This window comes from Heterodontus francisci, chromosome 5 (assembly GCF_036365525.1).
Source record: "Heterodontus francisci isolate sHetFra1 chromosome 5, sHetFra1.hap1, whole genome shotgun sequence".
Taxonomy (NCBI): Eukaryota; Metazoa; Chordata; class Chondrichthyes; order Heterodontiformes; family Heterodontidae; genus Heterodontus; species Heterodontus francisci.
Window position 1 is genome coordinate 163,689,029 of NC_090375.1, and position 23,352 is coordinate 163,712,380.

The 23,352-nt window shown below is 42.6% G+C and overlaps 1 protein-coding gene across 1 annotated transcript in view; it reads right to left on the minus strand.

The window, feature by feature from the left end:
* rims2a (regulating synaptic membrane exocytosis 2a) overlaps positions 1 to 23,352 on the minus strand; it is a 749,410-nt gene that overhangs the window by 510,622 nt on the left and 215,436 nt on the right. The window contains exons 7-11 of the mRNA XM_068032308.1: positions 18,527 to 18,573; positions 16,683 to 16,795; positions 11,021 to 11,068; positions 6,872 to 7,002; positions 2,532 to 2,703 (exon numbers count right to left, since the gene is read on the minus strand). Of these exons, the coding sequence (XP_067888409.1) occupies positions 2,532 to 2,703; positions 6,872 to 7,002; positions 11,021 to 11,068; positions 16,683 to 16,795; positions 18,527 to 18,573 (511 nt within the window). The remainder of the gene's footprint in view (positions 1 to 2,531; positions 2,704 to 6,871; positions 7,003 to 11,020; positions 11,069 to 16,682; positions 16,796 to 18,526; positions 18,574 to 23,352) is intronic.

A 23,352-nucleotide genomic window follows, 5' to 3' on the forward strand; every position in this document is an offset into this window, starting at 1 on the left:
CAGCTATCAAGTTGCCATTTAGCCTAATCCTACTTTCAGCTCTTGGTCCGTAGCCTTGTAGGTTACGGCACTTCAAGTGCATGTCCAAGTACTTTTTAAATGTTGTAAGGGTTTCTGCCATAACCATTCTTTCATGGAGTGAGATCCCCACCACCTTCTGGGTAAAAACCTTTCCCCTCAAATCCCCTACCTCTTACCCTAAATCTATGCTCCCTGGTTATGGACCCCTCAACCAAGGGGAATAAGGCCTTCCTATTCATTCAATCTAGACCCCCTCATAATTTTAGACATTTTGATTTTGATTTCCCCTCAGCCTTCTCTGTTTCAAAGAAAACAACCCTAGCCGATCCAATCTTTCCTCATAACTAAAATTCTCCAGTCTAGGCAACATCCTTGCAAATTTCCTCTGTATCCTCTCTAGTCCAATCACATTTTTCCTACAGTGTGGTGACCCAAACTGCACGCAGTACTCCAGCTGTGGCCTAACTAGTGTTTTATATAGTCTCAGCAAAACCTCCCTGCTCTTATATTCTATGTCTCACCTAATAAAGACAGATATCGCATATGCCTTCTTGATCCCTTATCTACCTGTTCAGCCACCTTCAGGGATCTGTGGTTATGCACTCCAAGGTCCCTCTGTTCCTCTAAATGTCTCAGTACCCTACCATTTACCGTGTAATCCCTTGTCTTGTTAGCCTTCTCCAAATGCATTACCTCACACATCTCTGGATTGAACTCCATTTGCCACTGTTCCGCCCACCTGACTAGTCCATTGATATCTTCCTTCAGTCCACAGCTTTCTTCTTCATTATCAACCACACAGCCAATAGTTGTATCATCTGCAAACATCTTAATCATACTCCCTACATTCAAGTCCAAATCATTGATATGCATCACAAATAGCCTACTCCTGTATCAATGTTCCTTTTTCCCATTATGCACAGCAGCTTGTTTCAGAGGAAGGGCATTTTTCTGCCAGTAACACACGAGCTGACTCCCCATTCATAGCATTGCACCTGCAATGTCTTTTTTCCACATTCCTCAAAATCTGGCCACTGGCATTCATAGGAAAAGCTGACTGATTGGAGCAAGAGTGAGCCAGTTTTAGTTGGATCCTGTTATCTGATTGTTCCCTATCAGTGCAACACAAAGTCCAAGATTAACAGCAAGTAATCACTTAACACCACCCTGTGGCCCTTAATACAAGAAGCAAAAACTCCAACAAAGCACTGGTGCTATCACTTAAACAAAGCACAACATAGAGCAAAAACACTGTCTTGTGCTAATTATTATTTGAAATGTACATAACAGGAACTGATAATTGCAAATGCACAAGAGATTTGCTGACCAGGAAAGTAAAATAGGAAATCAGACCATTATGGCTAAATCACGAACAATTTAATTTAGAATTTTTAGTGCGAGCAAGTACTGGAAGTAATAACATAATCTCTGTTCTCAGTTAAAATACAGATCTATTGCATTGGGATGAAGGATGTCTGCCAAGGTGGGAGGAACATTTTCTGTATTTTAGTTGTTAGTGGAACACTCAGTATAAGAACTAAAATGTTACGCTGGTGATACACTGCTCCATCAAGTTCACAGTTTAAAATCTATGATATAATATTCTAAAAATAATCACAAATGAGTTGTAAGGAAACTAATGTTGTTGAAATATTTAAGAAATTGAACAATACAGGTAAAGATTTCACATTAATGATGGCCCAGATTTTGTGGTCAGTGGCAAAAGACTGGCACTCATCATTCAACTCAATGACAGCTACCTACAATGTTTTGCTAACTTTAGAGTGGAGACGTGCTCTAATCCAGCATCTGTTCCAGCACGGCGCCCATTATAGGGGATCTGTGACATGTGTGCAGAGAAAACAAGCAGCAATGAGGTTCTTCGACCAATCAGGTTGTAGAATCCTCACTGATTCCAAACTAGGAAGCATAATGCAGGAAAAATAAATTAAATTCAACTAATGTATAGAAAGTGAAATAAAGATTGAGAAATACAGATGGGATTAAGGAAGGGAGATAAAAGAGTCAGAAAGAAAGAGTAAAAAAGAAATATTTATTTTTAAATCTTCAACATTAATTTTCTTCTGAGGGAATGCGATTCCACATTTGTAAAATTATCTTTTCAGGGCTAGAGAGGTTGTTCAGCAATAATTATCACTTGTCACAACGTTAGAATCGCACTTACTCCTGAATGCACTAGCCTGAACTTGATTCACCATTTTATTGTGCAAATAGTAAACAAGAACAAAAAGTTCATGTTGTTGCATTCATTTCAATGTCAAGTCTATCGGCGAGAACTGCAACATCACATCCTAATGAGAAGCAGGGCATCTCTGACAGCAACTTCTGAATTTCTGTGTTTAATTACATATGTGCATACTCCATAAGTTGCTGTCTAATTTACCCCATAATAACGGTGAGTGCTGTTAGTCTTGCCATTATTATTACAGCAAAGTCTGGGCCAATGTAACATTTCTTTCAATAGAAACTTTTCTTTGAAATCTTGTTACCTCTCCTAAAAATTCACTCTCTTCCTCTCGAACTCGAGCTTGGTCCCACAGGGTGATTTCTAACATCCGTTCCCGAAATTCTCTCCGATGAACTGGAGAATAAATGAATGTCTGGTTCCACTTGGGCTCAAGTGTTTTCTTCACTGTTTTTGTTCTTCGTTTGCTTTTGTCACTGGCAAACAATCACAGGACAAAAGTTAGAACCGTAAATAGAGCTTATAAAGATATATTAAAAGAGTAATTGTTCATTAATTTTTGAGGATATGTATGTCTTTGTGAGGGCAGAAGACATGTCTTGGTATCAAGCATATTCCAATGTGATCCTTCATGGGCGATCAAGAGGCATGCAAGGTGAGTGCAGGGTGCACATGAGTGGTGGGAGCGAAAGAACAGAGGAACAAAAATTGTGACCTTGGAAAGATTAAAACAGCATTTGAATCCAAGGCTGAAGGGGAAGAGAGCGAAGAAATGACAGGCAGACAAAAGTGAAGGGAAAGCAAACTCAGTGTGCGGGAAGGAGTCTGCAGGCAGGTGACAGAACTACCCAGCAATCAACTTCCTATTTGGTAGCTTCTGGAGTTCAGATAATGCTCCATGATGAGGTTACCAGAGGGATGCTGCTGTACCATGTATCATCCCCATCTGTTAACACTCAGATTTTTTTTTCCACAATCACTGTCAATTACATGCAACACTGCATGTAAGCATGGTTAGTGGCATCTTGATGAGTGCAGCCACAGGCTTTGCTGGCTGCTCATCTTTCTGGCACGCCTCCTTTTATGCATAATATGTGAAGCAGGACATATCACTCTTATTGGATGCTTCTGAAGAAATACCCAATACTGTGGCCTGGATTTATCTGGGCATCGGGGATCTCGACCACTAGCAAAAGCATCAGCGAGAACCCCGTGTCATCCCTTCTGTGGGAGGCCTGCTGAATCATGTGCCAATTGGGCACTTAACTGGACAGCGGCGGGTCTTCCATGACATCGAGTCCCGCCCTCAGCGCTGCCAGCCATTCAGAGGCCAGCAGCTCTTTAACTGAGCAGTGCCACCGCAGAAGCAGTGGCTGCTGCCTGTGCAGCACCCACCCGAGGCCCAGGAGCAGTGCAGGACCCAGGCCACAGGTAGGTCAGGGGGAGAGAGGTCTTGTGGAGGAGGTGGGTGCTGGGGGGTTCAGCAGCAAGGGTGGGGAGTGGATCTCAGCAGACTCCCCCCTTCCTGATGCCAGGTCCCTTATTCAGGCACTAAGTGCCTTTTATCGAGGGACCCCCCCCCCACCGGATTCGGCAAGCAATTTTTTTCTGGCTGTGTTCCTGCGTCGACAGGCCTGCCGCCATTGAGCTAATTGCAGCGGGATGAGGAATAATTGCCCACTTCAGGGCCTCAGTTGGCTGCGGGCTGGGAAGGCCGTTCACAGGCTTACCCACCCCAGACTTAATTTCAGCAGAGGTGGGAAAGTGGCGGGTTCCATTCCCCCCACCCCACCTGAATACATGCTCTCCCTGCCTCCAAACACACTGCAGAGGAGAGCATCAAATTCCCCCCTAAGTTTCATCAGTTTATACCATATCTTAATGGTATAATTTGGTCTACAGTCCCAGCTTCCTTTGAGAATAAAAGTCTTTGCCTGCACTGTTTGGCCACTTCTGTCTGAGGATTTGCTTGTGCAGGTATTGGATTTGGCTTTAAGCAACTAATCTGCAGAGTGTTCTGTGTAGCATCTCACCTTACTGGCTTATCAAAAAGCTAGATTTTGATTGGGAAATCAATTGGTGCCATTAAAGTTGCTTGGGCAGATAAAAATTACATCAGTTGGCACAAAAGCTTATGAGAATCTAAGCAGCAGCAGGAAAAAAAGGTACAGAAATGGTCTTAAAATTGTTAAATGAATGTTCTTATAAGAACTGCTGTATATAATTCAGCACCTGTCCACCTTGGTTCGCCATTATATATGAGCAGATTTGCAGCTGCCACTGACCTGGCATATTGGCTCTAAAATGATGTGGACGATGTAATTACATCACTTCTTCATTATAAAACTATTATAAAGGTACCTATTTCGGGCGAAGGATCCTGTGTCTGCCTTCAGTCTAGTGGAAATATATGTTATGGAAGGAAAATCCTGCTGGGCCCACTGACCTTGATTATCAATATGCACTCCAGGCTCTGGACTGGTAGAGCGAATTCATAAAATTTACCCTCACATAGAGAGGAATTTTATGCTCTCCCTGCGGTGGGTTGAAAGCGGGGAGAGCATATAATCGGGTGGGATGGTGGTGGGTGGGATGGTGGTGGTTGAGAGGACCACGCCACCTTCCCACCTCCATCCAAACTATATTCGGGGCAGGAAAGGCACTGAATGGCCTTCCCACCTGCTACCGATTGAGGCACTTAAGTGGGCAATTAATGCCCAATTAAGGGTCTCATCTCACCGCCGCCGGGGGTGGGCCTGTGGCAAGCAGACCCATATGAGTTGCTTGCCGGCTACAGGGAGTGGGGGGGGGAATGGGGGGGGTCCCTCGTTAAAAGGCTCTTAGCGCCTGAACGAGGGAATCGGCATTGGGAAGGGATGAATCCACTGACAGCCACCCCCCTGCCCTTGCTGCCGACCTCACTACACTCACCTCCCCCATGACCGCTGCCCCGCAAAACCCCTCCCCATGTTGACTTACCAGTACCGGCAGCAGCCACTGACTCCGCAGTGACACTATTCAGCTAAAGTGCCGCCAGCCTCTGATTGGCTGACACCTCCTAGCAGGCAGGATTTCCATCACCAGGGTCCTTAATCCTGGGGAAGGCCCACCACTGTCCACTTAAGTGCCTAATTGGCACTTGATTTGGCAGGCCTTCCCCAGAGGAGGCAACGCGCGGTTCTCACTGGCACTATTGCCAGTGGTCAAGACCCCCATCGTCAGGACAAGATCCCGGCCAAATGGTGTCCGTTAAGTTTACAATTGAAACAAATCCAAAATGCTGGTTTTAGATGACATCCCGTTCTACGTTTTCTTTAAAAAAAGAATTTCTTCTTAAACTGTAGAAATGGGTTTGTTTCTACTCAGCATCAACTTAATTAGTTTCAGTGAGGTAAGATGTATAGCCATCAAACAGCTGAGCCTGTGGAATCACTAGGGGCTTCCCAAGATATTTAACTAAAATGATGATTATTCTCTAGACCCTTGAGCTCATTTGTAAACATTGTTATCGATCAGCTTTGGATGGAACCTTCTCCTCATTATCCACAAAATTACGTGAGAGAAAATTGCACCCTTATGACTGTGCATTATTCTGGAGCACATTTGTAAGAATTAATTTTTCACCTATCTACTGTAAATTTCAATTATCTTAAACATTTGCAATTAGTAATCAATAAGAGCACGGGGTCTGTCTTTTTCCTTTGGAAAGTGCCTTGAGCAACATGTATCGCATAGTATTTAATCACTTTTCATTTGTGTAAAGGTAGCATTATTGTTCATTTACCATACAAATTTGTTTCATGATGGCACTTCAAATCCAACATAAATGTATCTAGATGTAATACTCTGGGAGACATTTCTGCCATTTACATTCTGTAAAATGGTGCAGAATTTGTCTCACTGTATGTACAGTATATTTTGTCAGTTTTTAACAATTAATGTAAAATTGACCTAATGGGCAGTGTAATCATGTAAATGTTATAGAGTCATAGAGAGATACAGCACTGAAACAGGCCCTTCGGCCCACCGAGTCTGTGCTAACCATCAACCACCCATTTATACTAATCCTTCATTAATCCCATATTCCCTACCGCATCCACATCCCCACCTTCTCCTACCACCTACCTACACTAGTGGCAATTTACAATAGCCAATTTACCTATCAACCTGCAAGTCTTTGGCTATGGGGGGAAACTGCAGCACCTGGCGAAAACCCACACGATCACAGGGAGAACTTACAAACTCCGCACAGGCAGTACCCAGAACTGAACCCAGGTTGCTGGAGCTGTGAGGCTGTGGTGCTAACCACTGCGCCACTGTACCGCCCTGGAGTAGTAGGTTTACATCTATACTTCTCTACATGCTCAACTCAGATAAATTATCAAAGAGCAGCAACTATAATTAAGCTAGAGTGTAAATCATCTGAGATCATTCCCATAACCACGTAAAGTCCAGTAAGAGAGTAAAAGCAGGCCAGCTGCCTACCCAGTCAGAATAGAATTCCAAATAGCACAAATTAAGATAGAGGAGAACGAAGTACAAGATTAATCAGATAAATCAGGTAAAATTCTCAAAAGAAAAAAATCAGGAGGCAAATATTTTACATGAACAATTTCATGCGGAAAGGCAATTAAAGAACCCTACCTTCTGTCAGGAAGAAAGTAAATTTTCACATAGGGGTTCCTTGGCCTCCCCTCTTCCCTGAAAGGAAGATCCTTCGCCCCAAGTATTGTAACAATAAGCTGGTGGCCAACTTTGTCGTACCAGAGTTTTATCTGTTGGAAGATCATGCCATCATATAATCACTGCTCTTGTTAGTACCTATCTGAGAGTATTGCTTTTGGAACAGACCTTTAAAGCTCTCTAAATACTCTCTAAAATCCTTCACATTTTGAAACCATCATGATTCATTTCAGTTCATCTGCACAAGTTACATTAACTCAGAGTTTAAACACTGAGGGTTGAATGGATCTAGGTGTGTTTCAAGTAATATCCTATAAAAGACAATATTCTTATAGATGATAGTTCAAATTTATTCATAAAGTATCTAGCAAAACTACCCAAAACCTTCAATTGTGCAAAATGAACTATTTTCCCCAATAGTTAACATGTAGAGGATACCTAGTTTCACTGATTTTGGTAAGAGACCAGGTCTAAAAGAATAACAATAAACATAGTCAGTATCTCACACTTATTATAGCACAGCTCTGTTAATCAAAAATAACAGACATAAAAAACATAAATTAGACAATGATATTTATACCTTTTCATTGTTTCATGAACTAAAACAAGCTAGAGACCAATCTGTAGTTCACTGCATCTTTAATGCATTAGATAGGCTTAATAAATTGTGCAATTCAAATTGGAAATCAAGAAAACTTTTCGAAAACTACAAAGTCTATTTCTCCTTCCCTCCACTATGTTCTTTCTGGCTCTCACTTGCATATGCTTTCAGTTTCTTTTCCAGGTTCTCTCTTTTCTTCCACTGTTATTTCTATTTTCTAATTGCTCTCTCTCTCATGTGTCTCTCACACACAGCTAGTGTCTGTACTCCTTGTGCTCTCTCTTGCTGTTACTGTCTGTATTATAGTTCTTAGTCATTTTCTTTATTTCAGTTTCTTTTTATTGGCTTTTACTCTTGTTCTCTTATTTATTTTCTCAATTCCAATGGGTCTCTCACTCACCGTCCCTATTCTAAGTATACTCCCTTTTTCACTCATTCACTTTCTCTAACTGTTCCTTTCTTACATTCTGTGCCACTTTTTCCACTCACTCGCTCGCTCACTTTTTCCATTCCAGACCGTCTCACTCACTGGACTTGATGTTAAATTATATCTCCTGAAGTTAATGGGGCAGTAACAGCCTCAAAATGGGATTGGCAGCTTTACCATTAATCCCTAAAAATGCAGACAACACCATTTTCAAAGGTGTCAACCATTGTGCACCCAAAGGTGATAGGCCCATTCAAGATGCAAGTCAGGGTCTGACCACCCCAATTGCTATTTTAGGAACATAGGAACAGGAGTAGGCCAATTAGCCCCTCAAACCTGTTCCATCATTCAACAAGATCATGACGATTGAGAAGAAAAGAAACCAATCCCAAACAAATTTGATATTTTTGTGATGTCAGGAGGAGCAGGAGTGCTCTTTCAGCACTACATAAATGCTCTTAGCCGTTGCCACCTCGCCCCTTCCCCGATCAGGACTCTCTTCCCACTGTACTTGTCTTTCTGTCGACTGGGGTGGCCCAATGTTGGTAAGATTCAATCCAGTAAACTGCATCAGGATGCCTGTTTGGTGCCTCAGAGCTTGAAGATCCAATGTTAATGAGGCAGCAAAACCATTACTGCTTCTCCATTTTAAGTATAGAGGAAAGGTTGCAAGCTGTGCCTGTCGGTCAGCCAAAACTCAAAAGCAACTCAACTCACAATCTTTCCATTCCAGATTTCACTCATTCACTCCTTCCATTCCACTCATTCACTCTTTCCATTTTAAACTCTCACCCACTCACTCCTTCCATCTGGAATGTCTCTCATATTCACTCCTTCTATTCCAGAAAGTCTCACAATCATTCATTCATATTTATATATTCGTTCTTGAGAATTTCTTGTTTTAATATCGAAGGAAACTTGTTTGAATAAATGATGCAAACTACAGATATAGCAGAGAATAGAATGAATACACAATTCCTCAAACATGCAGCAGAGCAAAGAAGCATTCTGTTAAATTGCAAATGAAGTTTTAATAAAATATATTTATAGTCTAATGTTCTATGGGGGGGTAGAAATGGTATCTAAACTAAAGCTCTAATATGCTAGCAAACAAATTGTACCTGAGTACAAACCTTACCCCAGCTATCCCTCACCCAGAAAATATTCCACAATCAACAGTACAGAATGATCTTGGTATTTATTCCTTTATATGTTTAAGATCTTTCGGTGAAATTTTCTTCCTGTGCAGGTGGAAGCAGATTGCTCTGGTTTTGCAGTGATCAATCCCACTTCTTCTCAAACTGCTAATTTTTTTTCACTGGTGAAAATATATTTACTGAAAGTAATTTGGGGATTTGTTAACACTGAATAAATATTTTCCACTTTTCAATAGGCAGTTTCTTTGCCATAAATAAGCAGTTTATATATTCAAGTTGGAAAAAATAATTGCTGCAAAAATGTTGCCATTATGGATGGCTGGTGCTCTGTCCAACTGAGAAAAAGAATGGTTGTATTCGTAACAAGCCACAGCAGATAGAGATCAGGCCATATCTCCAATAACACAGATAAGAAAGTAATTTCTAGTCTGATTTTATCAAATTACATGTGTAATTGGTGATATTTCATTTCTTAACATGCTTCTCTATCTAGATAAATGTTTAAGTGTCAACACTAAAACAGAATTGCTATAAAGGAGCAGTGTCTTCATCACTTCAGGAGAACACCAAAACAGCAATGCTGTAATGACTTATTTTGTAGATGACCTGGAGTATTGTGTTCAATTCTGGGCACTACATTTTAGGAAGGGTTTTAAGGCTTTAGAGAGAGTGCAGAAAAGATGTATGAGAATGGTTCCAGGGATGAGGGATTTCAGTTACGTGGATAAATTGGAGAGGCTGAGGTTGTTCTCCTTAGTGAAGCGAAGGTTGAGAGGAGATTTGAGCGAGGTGCTCAAAATCATGAGGGGTCTAAACAGAGAGAAATTGTTTCCATTAGTATTGGGTTCGAGAACCAGAAAACACAGATTTAAGGTGATTGGCAAAAGAAAGGTGACCATGAGGAAAAACTATTTTGCGAAGTCAGGTGTCAGGATCTGGAATGCACTACCTGAAAGTGCGGTGGAGGCAGATTCAGTTGTGGCTTTCAAAAGAGAATTGTATAAGTACCTGATGAGAAAATATTTGCAGGGCTATGGGGAAATAGCAAGGGAGTGGGACGAGCGAAATTGCTCTTGCAGGGAGCTGGCAAGATGGGGTGAATGGCCTTGTTCTGTGCTGTAACCATTCTATGAAAATATGAAGACATACAGGATGGTGTACTGCGAAGCACATTGGTGTTCCTTTAAGTCCTTCAAGGTAGAATAGGAGGATTGTAACTGTACATTTAATAAGATAGAAAGAAGTCTAGTTGCCAACCAGCAACCTACGAAGGCTGTCCATCTCTTGGTCTTGTCTCAGTTGGGGAGGGAGTCATCAGTTCTCAGTCAATGTGCTGGATGGAGCACCACATGATGGAAGAAGAAGAAAAAAACCCATTTGATCCATTTCAAAGTTCACATCCTACTGGCCATCTTGGGAGCAGAAATGATCACAGCTGTGAAGAGTTTTGTGGCTCAGACTGTTCCAACTCTCCCAACTGAATGGTTATAAGTAGTCTATAAACAGAGAAATATAAAAAAACTTCTCCTGACTTTTCAGGGTCATAGTTAATTAAAAGATCCCAAAGAAGAAGGGGGACCACCACAAACTTTGCTACAATATTCCTCAGCACAACCATGTATAACATCTGTTTGTATAGGTATCATTTGTTTGCCACTGGTCAATTGAAGGATCTAATGTAAATTGGAAAATGCAGCTCACTGTTTTTTAAAACAGTTTAATGGCAATGTGAATGAGTATTGTTTCTGAAAACATGCAGGGTTTTATTTAGTACCAGTAAGATGTTCTGGAGTATAAAATATGCATATATGTTATAAAAATACAATAAAGGAAAACAGGGAGCAGACAGAAAATAAAATTGTTCCATCGATTTACTTCTCTGCATTTTCCAAATGATAATATTTTCAGACATACAGTGCCTTTACCTGAACCCTAGGAACAAAAGGTGCTGTTCTTCTACTAAGGCTTTGGCTCTGGTAAGCAAAATTAAACAACAAAGAAAATAAATAAAACGAAACGAAAAGGTACATCCACTCTCAGACACTTAAAGAATGCTCTAAATTGAAAACAGGATGCAATTACAACAGTAAATGCTTTACCGTATCTCCCTCGATGTACCTCTTTGTTAATCATAAAGGTAACATTGTAGTTATAAAAATACAAACTGTTTTGAACTCACATTTACAACAAGTTTCATTGAGGGAGTCAATAAACTTTAACGAATCAATTTTGATTTTTATATTGCCTATTCAATTCTTGGGGCATAGAATTTGAAATTGCATTGTTAAATTCCAAAAAGAGATCACACATTGTGTGATGTTACAATACATAACACACCATTTTGGCAGTTTGTTGATTCCACTCCCCCCTCCACCGCCCCCCGCCCCCCACTGGTACTTTTAAGGGTATAGTTCAATATTTTCGAACTAAATTTCAGCCTTGAGCACATATCTACTTTTATTTCTTTCTACTGATTTTATTTCCCCCTAACATAGTCAAATGCACACAATAAATCAGCAGCAAAAGTCCTGTAAATTAGATATGAAAGAGGTTACAGTAACGATTCAGAGGATGGTTAGAAGTTGTAACATTAAACATACAAAGAAGAAACAGAAGCAATGACAATGACATATGTGCAAAAGAAGGCTCATTCAAAGAGGCAGTAGCAGGACTACACTGAATTTTACAGCACAGGGTATTAGCAAATGAATCAGGCAGGGTAAGCAAAAAACAACTGAGAATTCAGAAACCTCTAAATGCACATTGAGACATTTAGGAATGCTGTGCCAGTTTAATCAGTTGTTACATATTCAGCATTTTTCCCCATAAAGTACTGCGCTGGGCAAAAATATCTGACTCAGCTGTACTATTGGAAATTTTTACGCGAAAGTGGGTCATTGATTGCATTTCTTGGCAAATTTTCCTCTCTCCATCTCTCATCTTCACAAGCACATGTGCATATACTTCAAGATTTGCAGAGTCTGTCCATTCATTTATAAAGCCAGTTTTAGCAATGTGGCTCGGGGTCTAGTGCACTGGCATATTTATATGCAATTCCACTAACTAGTCAGGTGTGAGTGTTAACTCAGAGGAAGAAAGTTTGTTCCAAAAAACCAAAGAAAACAGCAGTCACATCTCTCCATTTCACTCTCACTTATCTTACTTTTGATTACAGTCCAGTAGTTACCTGCCCTCAATCATAATCAGATATGTATCAAGAAGAGAGGCACATAAAAAAAGCAGACAGCTTACAAAAGTGGAGCAGGGAAATTAAATAATAAATTAATAAAAATTTATCTTAGCGCAGATAAAGGGTATCCTAATTAGTAATAGGCCTTCCAAACTGCAGGATTTCTGCTGAACCCCCCTCCCCCCCCCCCACCCCCACCAACTTTGTAACTCTTGCAGGAAATGGGTGGAACCCATCAAAAAACAGCAGGGACCCAGCTGCACAGATTCTCTGCTGTCTCCATGATTTTTTGTCTTGCTTTGTAAAGGGGCAGATTTTCCACCCATCTAGACAAAGCCAATGTCATCAGTGATGGAGCTGAGGGAAGGGATGCCCCAAGTTAATTAGAATTAGAACTAGAACATTACAGCGCAGTACAGGCCCTTCGGCCCTCGATGTTGCGCTGACCTGTGAAACCATCTGACCTACACTATTCCATTTTCATCCATATGTCTATCCAATGACCACTTAAATGCCCTTAAAGTTGGCGAGTCTACTACTGTTGCAGGCAGGGCGTTCCACGCCCCTACTACTCTCTGAGTAAAGAAACTACCTCTAACATCTGTCCTATATCTATCACCCCTCAACTTAAAGCTATGTCCCCTCGTGTTTGCCATCACCATCCAAGGAAAAAGACTCTCACTATCCACCCTATCTAACCCTCTGATTATCTAATATGTCTCTATTAAGTCACCTCTCCACCTCCTTCTCTCCAACGAAAACAACCTCAAGTCCCTCAGCCTTTCCTCGTAAGACCTTCCCTCCATACCAGGCAACATCCTAGTAAATCTCCTCTGCACCCTTTCCAAAGCTTCCACATCCTTCCTATAATGCGGTGACCAGAACTGCACGCAATACTCCAGGTGCGGTCTCACCAGAGTTTTGTACAGCTGCAGCATGACCTCGTGGCTCCGAAACTCGATCCCCCTACTAATAAAAGCTAACACACCATATGCCTTCTTAACAGCCCTATTAACCTGGGTAGCAACTTTCAGGGATTTATGTACCTGGACACCAAGATCTCTCTGTTCATCTACACTACCAAGAATCTTCCCATTAGCCCAGTACTCTGCATTCCTGTTACTCCTTGCAAAGTGAATCACCTCACACTTTTCCGCATTAAACTCCATTTGCCATCTCTCAGCCCAGCTCTGCAGCCTATCTATGTCCCTCTGTACCCTACAACATCCTTCGGCACTATCCACAACTCCACCGACCTTCGTGTCATCCGCAAATTTACTAACCCACCCTTCTACACCCTCTTCCAGGTCATTTATAAAAATGACAAACAGCAGTGGCCCCAAAACAGATCCTTGCGGTACACCACTAGTAACTAAACTCCAGGATGAACATTTGCCATCAACCACCACCCTCTGTCTTCTTTCAGCTAGCCAATTTCTGATCCAAAGCTCTAAATCACCTTCAACCCCATACTTCCGTATTTTCTGCAATAGCCTACAGTGGGGAACCTTATCAAATGCCTTACTGAAATCCATATACACCACATCCACTGCTTTACCCTCATCCACCTGTTTGGTCACCTTCTCGAAAAACTCAATAAGGTTTGTGAGGCACGACCTACCCTTCGCAAAACCGTGCTGACTATCGCTAATGAACTTATTCTTTTCAAGATGATTATAAATCCTGTCTCTTATAACCTTTTCCAACATTTTACCCACAACTGAAGTAAGGCTCACAGGTCTATAATTACCAGGGCTGTCTCTACTCCCCTTCTTGAACAAGGGGACAACATTTGCTATCCTCCAGTCTTCCGGCGCTATTCCTGTCGACAATGACGACATAAAGATCAAGGACAAAGGCTCTGCAATCTCCTCCCTGCCTTCCCAGAGAATCCTAGGATAAATCCCATCTGGCCCAGGGGACTTATCTATTTTCACACTTTCCAAAATTGCTAACAACTCCTCCTTGTGAACCTCAATCCCATCTAGCCTAGTAGCCTGAATCTCAGTATTCTCCTCGACAACATTTTCTTTCTCTACTGTAAATACTGACGAAAAATATTCATTTAACGCTTCCCCTATCTCCTCTGATTCCACACACAACTTCCCACTACTATCCTTGATTGGCCCTAATCTAACTCTGGTCATTCTTTTTTTCCTGATATACCTATAGAAAGCCTTAGGGTTTTCCTTGATCCTATCCGCCAATGACTTCTCGTGTCCTCTCCTTGCTCTTCTTAGCTCTCCCTTTAGATCCTTCCTGGCTAGCTTGTAACTCTCAAGCGCCCTAACTGAGCCTTCACGTCTCATCCTAACATCAGCCTTCTTCTTCCTTTTGACAAGCGCTTCAACTTCTTTAGTAAACCACGGCTCCCTCGCTCGACAACTTCCTCCCTGCCTGACAGGTACATACTTATCAAGGACACGCAGTAGCTGCTCCTTGAATAAGCTCCACATTTCGATTGTGCCCATCCCCTGCAGTTTCCTTCCCCATCCTACGCATCCTAAATCTTGCCTAATCGCATCATATTTTCCTTTCCCCCAGCTATAATTTTTGCCCTGCGGTATATACCTGTCCCTGCCCATCGCTAAGGTAAACCTAACCGAATTGTGATCACTATCACCAAAGTGCTCACCTACATCTAAATCTAACACCTGGCCGGATTCATTACCCAGTGCCAAATCCAATGTGGCATCGCCCCTGGTTGGCCTGTCTACATACTGTGTCAGAAAACCCTCCTGCACACACTGGACAAAAACTGACCCATCTAAAGTACTCGAACTATAGTATTTCCAGTCAATATTTGGAAAGTTAAAGTCCCCCATAACAACTACCCTGTTACTCTCGCCCCTGTCGAGAATCATCTTCGCTATCCTTTCCTCTACATCTCTGGAACTATTCGGAGGTCTATAGAAGACTCCCAACAGGGTGACCTCTCCTCTCCTGTTTCTAACCTCGGCCCATACTACCTCAGTAGACGAGTCCTCAAACGTCCTTTCTGCCGCTGTAATACTCTCCTTGATTAACAATGCCACACCCCCTCCTCTTTTACCATCTTCTCTGTTCTTACTGAAACATCTTAATCCCGGAACCTGCAACATCCATTCCTGCCCCTGCTCTACCCATGTCTCCGAAATGGCCACTACATCGAGATCCCAGGTACCAACCCATGCTGCAAGCTCACCCACCTTATTCCGGATGCTCCTGGCGTTGAAGTAGACACACTTTAAACCAAGTTCTTGCTTGCCAGTGCCCTCTTGCATCCTTGTAACCTTATCCCTGACCTCACTACTCTCAACATCCTGTACACTGGAACTACAATTTAGGTTCCCATTCCCCTGCTGAATTAGTTTAAACCCCCCCGAAGAGCACTAGCAAATCTCCCCACCAGGATATTGGTACCCCTCTGGTTCAGGTGAAGACCATCCTGTTTGTAGAGGTCCCACCTACCCCAGAAAGAGCCCCAATTATCCAGAAATGTGTCAATACACTCAGTGAGGTCAGGCATACTAACCAGCAGTTGGACATAAATGGGCCCAATTGGTTGTGGGGGCAGTGGGGGAGAAGGGGTGCAGTCCAAGCCAGGCAAGCAACCTGGACCTTCGAAGGCTGGTAAATGTTCTTTTTAACATGAGGGGGAAAATGGGATTAATGTAGGATTCGTATAAATGGGTGGTTGATGGTCAGCGTGGACTCGTTGGGCCGAAGGGCCTGTTTCATTGCTGTATCTCTGTATGACTCTATAACATACTTTAATCAGTCCCCCAAGGGGGACATAGTTGCGATCTGGAGGCAGTTCAGGCATCTCCCACAAAGGCAGGCAACCAACAGATTTTTTAGGTATATAGGTAGGTGAGCACCAAGGATGCACCCATGGTGGTACTTGCACCCTGTCATGTGCAAGTTCTGTGGCCCCTACTAACCCCAGTATAGTCAACACTGGAGTACACTGGCGGGAGTATAATTACTGGGACCATTGGCCATGGATGGAGCCAAAGCATTTTGATTCGAGAAAATTTTCAAGAGGAAGCCCTCACTGCATGAGAAGCGTGGTTCTTTGTTGCTAGTTACCATGCACCAGGGTGCTATGGTCACTGATAGCACCAAAAACTCAAAAGGATTTTATACACGTTTCCAAACTCAAAGCAAAAATATTTTTGTAATAAGAAACTCTCCTTGGTTATCTGAACAACACTCAGTTTCTGACCCTGAAATTTTACCTTGCTTTGAAATTTGATCAATCCCACTTAACATGGAGACGGAACTTCCCAATGTACAACTGAATTATATTCTGGGTGTAGTGATTAACATCTATGACTACTATATTTGTGTCACTAATCTGAGATAAGAAATATGAGAAAACACAGTATATGATTATATAATTGGTGATTACATACTGAAAGCTGTCCAGGCAGGAATTGTGGAGCATCTCGCAACATGCCAGGGCTCATGGGAGAAGTGACAGAAATAGAGGGGCGCTCCATCTTCTGAGACTCAAAGGAGCTAGAACCTGTACGTATAAGTTGTTTTTGTTAATTGCACGAACTTATTTTCCCACATGTTTATTTTTAAGGCATTAACACTTTAATAGTTGTAAGGAATAAAAAACAGAATCTTAAACATAAGCATAAAAATTAAAGAAATTACTAATACTAAAATGACAATAAAAACTTAATCATGTACCTGGACAAAATCAGAGAGAGAGGTTACTGACAGAGAGAAGATTATGCTGATGCATTTTGGTGTGATTTACTTCACTGCATTCTGTCTTTGTAAGTGAGCAATAAATGGTCTGACAAATAGGTTTATTTTTAAAACAGAAGTATTTTTAAAACAAAAGATGGGCAATATAATGCAGAAAGGTTGCAAATGTGCAATTCATGCATTCATAACATTAGAATTCTTCCATAAGTATCCTCCAAGGTTCACATAAATCTATCGCATTGCTAGTGTGGCAAAGGAAACTTTGTACTGTGGTTGGGAGCTGCTTGATCTCTTTCATTTTTGTGTAGTCATGAGTATCTGAGAAAAAACATAGAAACAAAGAATAGCAGAGAAGAGTTAACTTAAAGGAGGGATTGCACAATTCAAGTATGAAGGAGTGTTCTGGAAAAAAATCCTGAATTCAGATATTTTATTAAGCAGGGGCTTTTTGATAACAGTGGATATGGCTGCAGATATGTTTGATGAAGAAGGAATGATGCACATTAATTTAATATTTCTCAAGTTTTCAGTTTTTGATCCTCACTATAAAAAGCAGTCTTTAATCTGATGGACTAGTCTGCTTCTTCAACGTGTAGGTAAATCTTCTTTATTCAGTCTCACTCCGTTAACTTGGAAAGGTATTATAACTTGCATGAATTTTGCTCAGAGCACATTATTTTAATCGTGCAGGAATATAGGGGGCAGCATAAATTTTTAATAATTATGACTTTTGCATAGTATTAACACTCAAATGGTAAGGAAGGATTTTGGGCCTTGACTTCATCAAAATGTAAATGGCACTGTGGTGGGAGGCCACACAAGTAAGTGCTCCAAACTCAGCTTCTACTACAGGAGCAGCCTGCAGGCAGATGTTTGGGTCAGAGGAAATGTAAAAGTACATTGTAAATATAGCCTGTAATTGTTGGTGTAGTGTAATGAGGCCTTATATTTGTATATGCATGGGGCTTAATGCCTGTTTCAGGGTAGATAAAGGATATCTCCTTTTCCCAATGTGGCAGGTGGTGCACTTCTGGTCGTAATTGCCCAAAACACTTCCAACTCAGTGCCATAGGAGGCCATGTAGTGCCGAAAAAATTATCGGTACTTGGCACAAGTTAACCTCCACAGTTTGCTGAGAAAATACTCATTTTCTGATAGTCTATTTATCTGTTGTGCTGGCCTGGCCTTGATGAAACCACCTCAATGGTGAATAAAATTGTAAACACATCCAGCAAATACCTACGTGTAACTGAGAGAGGTGGGTGTGTCATGTGTTGACAATAAAGGTAATGAAATGATTGCAGAAGATCCCTTGAAACTGGTAGTTTCAACATAGAAAGAAGAAATGCCTTCCCCACCATGACACTACCGAATATTGATCTACTTTCTTTTAGCACTGAAGGAAGGATAGAATTTTGCAGACATGTGTATTCAAGAATAACTGTCAACTCAGAGTTTGTCCATTTAATGATGCTTTTATTAGTTTGCTCAAATAAGTAAATTTTACTGAAGTGATGAGAAACAAAACCACACTTACTTGATTCCAGCTGTCCATGTGTGCTGTCTGGTATCCGGGGAATATCCCTTCAAGTAAGAAAGAAACACAAAGCAAACATTGAACAACTATCTTGAGTGCTGCTATACTTTCACAGACAGACTCCATATCATACAGTAAGATCTGATAACTGCATCATACTTCAATGTGATGGTTACCATTTCAGTGGTACATTGTCATGTTGCACAAATTATTCTCCTATGTATAAATTCTTTAAAGATGTCAACAGATGCAACGGGCATGCTTGATTTTAAATCCGCCAAAAAAAGTTGCTTTAAATTTTGAATTACTTTTAATAATTAATAAATGGTGGTAAATGTTATGACTCTGCCCTCTCAGTGTAGAGCTTCATCCCCTGGGAATTCAGTTGTGCACCCACCATGACTTCCATCCATTAAAATCTATGTGTGGAAAATTGTGGATTGAGCATCAAAAAGTCCTGCTATGCACTCCCAATGGGTGAAGTTCCATGCATGTTTGTATCATTGTCTCATTAACAGCCTGCATTCTTCACTCTTTTATAGTTTTCTCATGCTTTACTTATTTTATAGCATTGCCTCCGATATCAAAGTCAGAGGCGATTTGGTAAACAACATTAAGCACACCAAAACCCTCCTCTGTATGGAGATTTCCTTGGTTGCCTCTTAGAGTTGGCTACTGCAGGCAGTATTTGTGGCTGTGGTTGGGTTGAGGGTGGGACACCTGTAGAAACCAGCTTGACATTGGGGAAGGTCCTCGCAAGATTAACATATGACACAAATAGAACTTTGAATAAATTACAAATCTGCAATAACTTCTAAGTTGGTGCTCATGAAGACCTTAAGGGCAGAATTTTTAACATGTTGACCCGCTCGCTGTGGAGGGGAGGGGGGAGCAACAGTGAGTTGGGAACCCGATATTTTGTGGCTCTTTGCTGTGGCTTTTTAACTCACCCATGGCATTAGTATTCCATTTCCGGGTTTTCCGACCAGAAAGGGTGATGACGACCCGCATCTGTCAATTGAAGGATCTCTATTTAAAGGGACCCTGGCTGGGATCAAAATGGCTCCATTACAGATCGGTCACTGAGAATACAGCAAGCATAGGATGGATTCGCAGTGTGGGAAGGCTGCACCACTCTCCCCGCCACCCAGTTCTCTGATGCTTTCCTGGCGGTCATGCCATGTACTGTGATTGTCCAAAGAGAAATATTGTTCCGCAGACGACAGGAAGAGGACAGCCTCTTAGCTAAAACAGACATGGTAGAAAGTAGCTGAAGAAGAAGTGTGCAGCAGGAGTGTGATGCCTGGCAGTTGGATACAGAGCCACAAGAGCTCACTAGAGCAGGAAAGGTGAGTGACATTCAACACTCTGAATTCCTCAGTATTCTCCTGCACAGCACTCCTCAGGTCAACACACCTTGTAGCTCCACTCATTCCTCTCTCTCGAGGCATCCTCACATCCCCATCTGAACAGCCACCACATCTTATTGCCACCTCACACCAATCCCTCGCAGTTACATTCCACAAATGTCATTCCATTTCTCACACTCAACTCTCTGCTTTCTATCCTTGAAGGAGAACAGAGCACAGAACTCCGGGGAGAGGCAGAGAACCAGGGGTGGCCCTTCAGTAATAGCCACCTTACTCGCTGAGGAGGAGGAAGCCAAGGAGATTGGAAGGATGGCAGAGTGTCTGGCCATTAGCAATGGAGAGGTGGGGTCTCCCAGATACTTGGCGACGGAATTAGATACCACACTACCACATGACACAGAACAATCACACAATCACTAATGTCAATTTGCTGTCACCCTGAACTGAAATATGAGCATCTGCACAATTATGTCTTTGAACCCTTTCCCCATATCACTTCTAATTCATGTTTTTCATCTTCCGCAGTCCTTCGAGTGTTACAGAGACGCTGGACCGGGAGAAAAGAAAGAAAGAAAGACTTGCATTTATATAGTGTCTTTCGTGATCTCATGACGTCCCAAAGTGCTTTACACCCAAGAAGTATTTTTGAAGTATAGTCACTGCTTTAATGTAGGAATCACAGAAGGCAATTTGCACACAGCAAACTCCCATAAACAGCAATATGATAATGATTAGACAATCTGTTTTCGTGATGTTGATTGAGGGATAAATATAGGCCATCACATCGGGTCAACTGCCCTGCTCTTCTTCGAAATAGTACCATATGATCTTTTACGCCCATCTGAGAGGGCAGACAGAGCCTTAGTTTAACGTCTCATCTGAAAGATGGCACCTCCAACAGTGCAGCACTCCCTCAGCACTGCGCTGCAGCAACAGCCGAGATTTTTTCACTCAAGTCTCTGGAAGAGGAGGAAGACTCCTCAGAGGAGGTCGACTCCTCAGAGGAGGTCGACTCTTCAGAGGAGGTCGACTCCTCAGAAGAGGTCATGCACTCTGACGAAGCACCATCACATGACTCATGCACACTCTCCATCAGCGCAGATACACACAATTTGGTGGGGGCTCCAAGGGCTGAGTTGTCACATTGTGAGCCACATATCACAAGTGAGCAAGAGAATGTGTTTGAGACAGGGACAACAGTAGAGAGTCCCCATCGAAGGATGGAGGACACTCCAAGATATGTCGAGCTGTACACAAATACAAAGCCTCAGGGATGAAGAGGACTATTCTGGAGCAGCATCAGAAAATGAGAGAGGTTCGGTCAGCATTTCCAGAGGCAGTGCACACCATTGGAGAGAGAGTGAAGGAGTCTGTCTCTAGCATAAGTGCCAAAATGTCTCAGGCCTTTGTGCTGATGTTCACCTCCATGGAAAGAGTGACCACCTGCATGGAGCATCAGACCCGGCAGGCAACAGAGTGCATGCTTTCCCTATCAATGGCCTGCACATTCAGTTTGCCAGCTTTAAATAGGATGGGAGAAAGCCTCACCTTGGCCACTCAGCACCTCACTGAAGTGCAGAGAAGTGCTCTCCAGCTCTTGGCTGGCAGGGACGTGCAGGTGGTCCAAGAGAGAGGAGATGGAGAAAGGGCATATGAAAGTGGGGACTCTGCCCAAGGTGCTCCCAATTCTCATCTTTTGACACCCACCACCATCAACTACCCCCCCCACCCCTCCCCCCAACTCCCCTACTTTCCCAATGACCGAGTCGGCCTCTGACAGGTGCAGTCTGGGGCAGTCGGTGGGGTCTTCACAGGCTACAAAATCCAGAGGCTGATGGCCACCTGCATCTCAGCTGTCAAAGCAGTGGAATGAGCAGTCTGCCTCTAGCTCTGCTGAAGCTACATGGGTGGTAGCACATAGAAGTAATGGAAAATGAAAGAGGAAGACTTTTTAGTTTCATAAGGGGACTCACTTGGGTGGTTATAACAATGACACTGTGTTAATACTTTTGAAAATATAAATGAAGCATAAATTTTATGTCAAATGTCCATTGTCCAGTCATCTCCATTGTTGCCTACTGCCTGCCAAATGGCCATTAGCCTTGAGGGGAATAGTATGACCAGAGTCGAAGACGAGAAAAAGGGTGTGAATGAGATGGTGGGATTACTGATTGTGGGAATGATTTGAGTTGTCGGGGGGAGGGGGTTGCAGTGGGTTAAACATTGGTGTGCCATATGACTTCACACACGCAGATTATCTGTACCATGCCTGAATAAGTCCTGCATGGGCTTGTCTGGCAGCTAGGTGAGCTGCTGCAGGGAAGCTAGCCACATCGGTCTCCTCCCCATCCTGCTTCTCCTCCTCTAAGGATGCAGAGCAGTCATCACCTTCCTTCTCCTGCAGTTCCAGCCCTCTCTGCAGCACTATGTTGTGCAAGGTAAGCAGACAACAACCTTTCTGGATATCCTTGCTGGTGCATACCAAAGGGCACCCCCATATCTGTCCAGGCACATGAATCGCATCTTCAACAAGCCAACAGCTTGGTCTGTGAGTGCATTTGTGCTCATTTGACTCCGATTGTACCTTTCTTCTGCATCAGTGGTAGGACTCTTCGGTGTCGTCAGCCAGGTCCTTAGAGGGTAGACTTTGTCTCAAAGGAGCCACGCACTGACATTGTTTAGAGGTGCAAGGACCTGTGGGGAATGTGATTGGTACATTATGAAGGCATCATGGCAGCTTCCTGGATATCTTGCACAGACATGCATAAAAAACTTTTTGGTGGTCACGTACTAGCTGAACACTGATGGAGAAGAATCCCTTTCGGTTCACAAATACTGCTGGATGATCTGAGACACCGGATTGCCACGTGTCCAGTCTATGACTCCCTGTACTTGTGGGAATCCACACACTGCAGCAAATTCGAGACCCCTCTTGTTCTGACTGTCCTCATCAATAGAGAAGTGGGCATAATTGGCAACCTTGGCAAACATGGCATCAGTCTCCTGGGAAATGCACTTGTGTGCTGCAGGATGTAAATTCCTGCAAATGTCACGAACAGATCCCTGGAAGGCGATGGAGGCAAAGAAATTCAGGGCTGTGGTGACCCTGACTGCCACTGACAATGCATGCCCACCTGGTCCACTTAGAAGGAGGCCTTGTTCCAGGAGGCTGAAGATGTCAGCAACAAACTGCTCAGATACTGAAGCAGTCCGTGTAGAAATGCAGCAAGACTTGGACAATATCCAGGCTTGGGCTGATAAGTGGCAAGTAACATTCGCGCCACACAAGTGCCAGGCAATGACCATCTCCAACAAGAGAGAATCTAACCATCTCCCCTTGACATTCATCGGCATTACCATCGCTGAATCCCCACTATCAACATCCTAGGGGTTACCATTGACCAGAAACTGAACTGGAGTAGCCATATAAATACCGTGACTACAAGAGCAGGTCAG